This window comes from Gallinula chloropus (genome assembly GCF_964237585.1).
Source record: "Gallinula chloropus genome assembly, chromosome: 4".
NCBI classification, from domain to species: Eukaryota; Metazoa; Chordata; class Aves; order Gruiformes; family Rallidae; genus Gallinula; species Gallinula chloropus.
In genome coordinates this window covers 38,016,862-38,024,028 of record NC_140088.1, presented here as the reverse complement: position 1 = coordinate 38,024,028, position 7,167 = coordinate 38,016,862, and the positions used below count along the sequence as shown (strand labels likewise).

Sequence of the window (7,167 nt, the reverse complement as noted above, 5' to 3'; positions counted from 1 at the left end):
TCCTCTTCAACAGCAGTACCCTACACAGTGGTCTCCACCACAGTGTCCTCAGGCACGTGGCTCTCCTCTTTGCTCATTGCTTTCTCCTCAAACACTCGGCGGAGGGCGGCTTTCATGGATCCTTGTATCCGGCACCGTCGGCAACTCCCCACCAGAAAGTAAATGACAGGATTGATGCTGCAATTCAGTACTGCCAGCAGGAAAGAGCTATGTTCAGGAAATAATTCATGAGAACTTGAAAGATTGAGGAAAACCTCTACACTGAAAGGAATACCAAGGGCAAAGAAGAAGATAATGTTGAGAAGGACGACAACATAGAGTTTCCCTGGGTATCGTCTCTGTGAGCCGCATCGGAGTTTGATGAAAAGGGACAGGTTGGAAATCAACATCATTGATGACAAAATCACGGAAATTGCAATGGCCACACCTGAAAATACTGTCTCGTAGCTTCTGTCAAAGTTAAAGGTGAGATACATTGAGGAAACAAAAAGCCCAGCGAGAGCCCAGAGCACCCCACTCACGATGCCTGATAAGTGTTTTGGGCGGTGGCAGCGATACCAGATTGGGAAGAGGACAGAGATAAACCGCTCCATGCTGATTGCTGTCAGGAGACCCAGGCTGCTGAAGTCAAAGAAGTGGGACAAAAACTCAGCTGCAATAAAAAAATTCATGTAGTAAAAAATAAACTTAACCACATAAGGACAATTTGCTGTTAGGATCAAAAGTGCCAGCATAAGCAGAAAAAACAGGAGGAGCAATGAGAAGTCAGCAACAGCTAGATTTAGAATGTAGACACTGAAAGGGTTCCGCTTCAGGTGGAATCCCAGGAACCATATGACTATGCCATTCCCCACAAGTCCACAGAGAGAAATCACCATACAGACAACTGCAAAGGCCATCAACCCGTGAGGCAGTTTTGAGCATTCATGTTCGATCATTTCCTCATAGTCCATATATCCTGAAGTCATGTAGTTCAGAGAGATGTCTGTTGTGGTGGTCTCTTCCATGGTGAATGACCCTGTTCTGGGTGGCCGCCTCCTTCCTCTCCCACTGCTTTCTAGGAAACACGATGAAGGAGAAGGAAATAAGGGGCATCAGCGCTCCTGGTACGCGTCACCTTTCCACATGGTTTCACAACAGTTCCAGGTTGTGCCGGGAAAGACTACAAGCCCTTCCATGTCCAGGACAAGCTAACACGCCTCCAGCCCTGTCCCTGGCCAGGAGGCATCTCCCACCTGCACATACCCAGCCTCCTACCTCCTGGTGTTCCTGGGAACAGTGCTGCTGCAAGAACTCCAGCACGCAGGGCCTTCGCAAAGCCACGCTTGCCAGGAGAAAGAGGGCAGTGATGGCTGCTGAGGTCACCCGCTCTGCTTTTGCCTCATCCTTTGTGTACTGAGGAGCAGACCTTCGACTAGAGATCACGTCCCGTGGTCAAGAGGCTCCCCTCACAATTTCATCATATGAGTGACAGCTTCCCCTAACACGTCCTGTGGACAGTGATCTTGTCAGTAGGACTTGGCCACGTCACCCCCTTCCTCTTCTTCCCCCAGTTTTTCACCAGGAGATGCTGATCTGTCATGGCCCTGTTAAGAAAGGCATTCATACTCTGTAAAGTATCATTTAAAATGCCTTTTACTAGATCTAAAACTACCAAGGAGGAAATGATAGCACAGATAATCTTATGGCCCTTCAGCTGACGGGAAGCCTGTGCCTTGCAGCATCAGACAGACCTCTGATCAGAGCAGGTGCTGCCCATAGAAAGGGTACCCTGCTACCGTGGTCTGAGGTATTACAAGATTTTTTTTAAAAAAGAAAACAACGCATTCTCCTGTCAAACAAAAAGGTTATTCACATGAGAACCATCCCAGAAGTCTTAGATAAAGGCAAGAACATGCAGGTGTGTAACCACCAGCACCAAGTGGGAGCTGCCTGCAGACTCCTCTGGTCAACAGATCACGTTCCACCCTTGGCCAAGGGATAGAGCAGAACAGCATGGCACAGCATGGGACTGGGACTACTCAGGTTGAGTGTTTGTGGATCACTAGCTGTGGTCAGGGCGTCTACACCCCTGTCCTCTAGCTTAAGATTGCAGTGCTGGGGGTCTCCTGGATGTTGTTGTGTGAAGCTGGTGGTGAAAGACTTCCCTTAGCTCTCTTCTGGCCTTCACTGTTCTTACAGCCTGCATTGGCAATGGGATGGTGGGGAAGAGATTTGGCAGGGCAAGAGGAAAGCAGAAAGGTGAGAATGAGGGAGATGAGCCAGTGACCATTAACAAGGGGGGACCAGCAGAAGCCCCTCAGAAGTCCCTGAAAGTCCCACAATCGTAATGATCTTTCTTCTTCCCATCATTCCTCCAGTGCAGAACCACTTCTTGTCATGCACATCCTTTCCCCAGGTCCCATCATGCACCCATTCCCTGCACATGGGATGCCAACAGAGTGCCCTCAACAACAGCCAATGAAGCACAGCACTGGCCTTGCCTCAGCTTGCCATGAGAAATCACCAGTACTCACATACAGAACAGCATGAGGGCTTTGCCCACTGCTCCTAATCACATCCCTGACATGCACGTGCCTCCTCTGAGATTACATCTTGTAGGGTACATAGTGCCACAAATATGCTTTTATCTACAAGTGGTTCCTGTCGCACAACCTCATCCTTTAGCATCATAAGGACTGACATTTGCATTGCTTATTTTCTCTCCCTTTTCCATGTGCCTTCCATCTTTCAAATACCTCTTCTTGGGAGTTATTGCCCATGATTTTCATCCCTAGAAAAAATAAACACATAAGAACAATTTGCTGTTAAGATCTAAACTGACAGCATGAGCAGAAAAAAAAGTAGGAGCAAAGAGAAGTCAGCAACAGCTAGATTTAGGATGTAGACACTTATCCCCATACCTTGTTACACTTTCAGCTCTAGTAATTGCGTTCATGGAATCTCTGTGCTAATAGTGGGGTCACCTGGCTCACCTGTGACTCCTGCATTGCAAGGATCCCTGGTTTCAGCCAGGAGACAGTTGATTTTCTTTCTAGCTGGTGGAATGCCACGTTTGGAAGTCAGGATGGTTTTTCCAGCATGTATCTCCTGACAGCGATGAGCACAGAGCGGTGCCTGTCTGTTTTGTTCCCAACCTGGTACCTGTGTCGCCACCCAAAGCATTTGCCAGGCATCACGCGTGGGATGCTCTGGGCCCTCGCTGGACTTTTTGTTTCTTTGACTTTGCTTAGTTGTTATTTTAATATAAACTGTGAACAAAGCATTATGAATTTTCTCATGTTCTCTTTACTCCCATTCCTTGCCAACTTCTCCTTGTTCATCAAACTCAAATGTGGCTGAGGGTCGGATTAAATGTTAGGAATGTGTTTTTATTGAAAGAGTTGTTGGGATGTGGAACAGGCTGCCCAGGTAGGGGGTTGAGTCACCACCCCTGGATGTGTTTGACAGATGGGTAGATGAGGTACTTAGGGTTATGGTTTAGCACAGGACAGGAATGGTTGGACTCGATCTTAAAGGTCTTTTCCAACCTTGTCATTCTGGGATTCTGTGATTTTGTGGCTCACAGAGACAACATCCATGGAAACTCTATGTGGATGTCCTGCTCTTCCTGTTAATCTTTGGGTTTCCTCTCACTGTGGTTATTTTTCTTGGTCATATTGGTATATGCCTATTTATACCCCAGATGTCTCACCTGCCAGCATCACTGAACAGCAGCATCAACCCATTGATTCATTTCCTGGTGGGGAGCTGCTGGCGGCGTCAGTTCCAAAGCTCAGCAAAAGCCGCCCTCCAAAGCAAGAAGTGAGGAGGGGAGTCACTTGCCTGGGGACACTGCAGTGGAGACCACTCCGTAAGACACGGCTGGCGAGGAGACCTGGAGATGTGGAGCCTCACAGACAGCCTTGGGGGGTGGAGGCATCGGGGCTTGTAGCCCAAACCCAACGTGGCACTGGCTTAGCCCCTGTGTCAGGGCTGTATCTATTGAAATGGCCCCAGCACATAAACTCTGGGTCCTTTGGGTGAGCAGATGAGTTTCATGGTGTTTTGGGATATCTCTTGCCTGGGGGAGGTCTGACATACGAGGCTCTGGGGCAGCTCTGGCCGTCTCTGCTGTCCAAGCAAGGCAGCACTCTGCAAACAGGAGTGCCAAGGGGGTCATGTGGGTATCTCAGAGGGACCAACTGCACCCCTGCTGAAGTGAAAGGCTGAGCAAGGAATAGAGGCGATTGCTGCCATGGGCCTCACCCGTGGGGTGGTGCAGCCTCCTGGCCCCAGTTCCCCCAGCGTGGAGACATTCAGCTGGCCGTGCCTCTGCATCCGCTGCTGCTCCACGGGGAGGTGGAGCGAGAGGACCCCCCAGGAGAGCCACTTTATCCTGGAAGTCCAACGAGAGTACTCTCAAGAAAGGTCTTGGAGGGCTGCGGGAACACACACATCCAGCACGGGTCTGGCGGTGATTTCACAAACGTCTGCGGGGTTGATGCCTCTAGATGGCAGGAGAGGGGAGTGGATCGCACAGAGCATCCCTGAGTCTGTCCAAAGATGCAGTCAGCAGCAGAGCCTGCCCTGCACGCCCATCTGATGGAGAGAGAAACAAACCGACCTCAGGCAGGGCTGCAGAGCTGGGGCAGAAACAGGAGCATCCTCTTGTATTTCAGGTGGGAATCTGTCACGCTGTTTATTGCCAGGGTTAAATCTTTCTGACAAAAATACACAGTGCCAGGGAATTACGTGTGGCACGTTCCTGGTGCTCCTGTTCATGCTCAGAAGTTAACACAAGGAGCTGCTTCGCAGCTGTGCTCAAGAGGAACAAGGCTTGTTGCAACAGACAACAACTAGCTGATAAGATATCATGTCCTGGAGGTTGTCACCTCCCTGCTATGGTCTCTCAAGGACCAGACAGCACAGAAAGCAGCCCAGGGAAAGCAATTTGCTCCAGCCCTGCTCCCATCAGTCCCTACAGGAAAAACCATGAGAGGATTTTAAGACAAGTTTCATTTTTCAGTATCTCCAGAAATGTGGTGTCCACGGGGACAAAAGCTTCAGATTCTTTTGCCTTCCTTGGAAGAAGAAATGGGGGAAGCTAGCGTCTCCAGAAGATACATGGGGTTTGGAAAGGAACTATTTCAAGGCAAAGAGTGAGTTAACACGGTGCAACTCAGGATGTCCGATGCCAAAGATCATCCTGCAGATGCCAGAGAAAAGCACTGTGGGAAAATGTCAGCTGTAGAGGCTGACAGGGACCTGCTCTGGCACAGCTCCCCAAACACTCCCCAAACACAGCTCCAAGCCCTGCTGTGAAGCAAGGCAGGGGATTACCAGATCAGATGCATCTTGGCAAGTCACAGACCACAGTTCCTGTACTCTCATCGCTTACAGCAAAGATTTCATAGTAACCCCACGGAACATACCTGTGTACCCACAACCAAAACAAGCCTGAAATATGAAACATAATTTGATTTATGGGGCTGCTTAATTTTATATAACTAGGAGCATCACACTGCTCATCTGCCTGAGCAGGCTGACAAGGAGCAGTGCCATCCTTTGGTTCCCCATCTTCAGCATCAGGAGGAAAGCTTTCACTGCCTCCATCCTGAACCTGGCCATCCTCAGGAGGAGCTGAACAACCCCTCCACACGGCCATTTCAATGGCTAACCACACACACCAAAATCCTGACCATACTGATCTTTTTCTAGCTACCTACCTAAGGCATCATTTTGCTACTACTCCCAAATTAAACTTGGATTTCATTTTTCGTTTGTTTCTGTCCAACGTGGTAACTCTGACCCCAAACTTTGAAGGATAAACAACTGGGCTTCACTGCACAGCTTGTCACTGGTGAACAGATCAAGGCTGGCTCAACTCTGTCAGAAAACTGCTCAGTTCCTCTCACTCTAAAGCCTATGTCTTGTCTAAGAGGACAGGTACCTCCAGAGCATGGTGCACCTCATCAAAAGGTACCTGCAGTACCTTGCAGCATCCCAGCAACTGTAAGACTGCTGGGAAAAGAGGGTAGGAGGCACACAGCCTGACAGAGGAGATCATCGCATTTGCAGGTGGCAGGGATGCCTGCATTCACACCGCCCCCAACACAGTGGGGAGTTGTCCTTCTTTCTGCAGTGCGCTTAAATCCAAGGGTAACTAGTGTGCTGCTGCTTTTCCAAAGAGAAGCCAGAGTATAACCCATGGGTGGTGACTCCTGCTTGGAGACACAATGAGATTAAACATCTAAGAAGCATTTACTAAAACAGTTGCTTTACAGAACAGGGCAGGAGTCTTCCATAGTTGAGAGGGTTTGGTTTGTTTATTTCCTATCTCTCCCTTTCCTGTCTTTTGGACAGTAAAAACTTTCGGAGTTGCAACCTGTTCTCCAGGAAAGTACTCCCACCATCCAGACCATGGCAGGTGCAGAAGATCTTTCCATGTTCTTTTCCTGCTTCCCAAGATCTCCCCTGCCCACAGGGTCATTCAGGCCACCACCTCTCTGATCATCTTGTTTGTACCAGAGGGGTTTATGGGCTCTGTACCTGTACTCTGCCACCTGACTGATTTTCATTCCCGCCCGGCCGGTGACACCTCGTTCTGGGCTGACAGACCAGCCACAGGACAGAGAAACTTCTGTCACCATCCTAGATCTTAGAGACCACGGCATCCAAACACAACCAGCTCAAAAGCAATGGGGGGTGGTGGCTGAGCTGACAGGCAGATGAGAGCCGCTTTATTCCCTAGCCCCATGATAGCAAGGGCTGGCAGGCACTTAGGGGAGAGAGAAGTGACGAAAGCACTGCCAACACCCCTCTTACCATGGGGGTCCCTACAGGGACTCAGTCCTCAGACCTCAAGACAGTCTTGTCCATTAAGTCCTTTGTTTTCCTCCCCTCTCCCTGTATACTCTTTCACATGGGACAATCAGGTCTCTACAGTCTTCCGGCAGGGCTGTGCTACTGGGGGTGTTGCATTTTAACCCTGCTCTGCCTGTTTTTCTAGATAAGAAACAGACACACCAAAAATGGATACAGACCTCAGGTCACGGTTGCGAAATCATTATTTACTCCAGCTGCAGAGCCAGGAGAAAAATGGGAGGAACCACGACAAGAGGCAGTTCCAGTCAAAAACCCTGGTGTGCAGACAACCCAGAAAATGTGCTGGAAAAGCTAACCCTA

General features: G+C 49.4%; 1 protein-coding gene across 1 annotated transcript; it reads right to left on the bottom strand.

Annotated features, from left to right (window-relative positions):
- LOC311191113 (mas-related G-protein coupled receptor member H-like) lies at nt 1-1,007 on the bottom strand (the record flags this gene model as incomplete). The annotated part of the gene is made up of 1 exon (XM_084263211.1): nt 1-1,007. The coding sequence occupies one exon, from the start codon at nt 1,005-1,007 to the stop codon at nt 21-23; it is 987 nt and encodes a 328-aa protein (XP_084119337.1). The 3' UTR covers nt 1-20.
- Between the last annotated feature and the right edge of the window lie 6,160 nt (nt 1,008-7,167).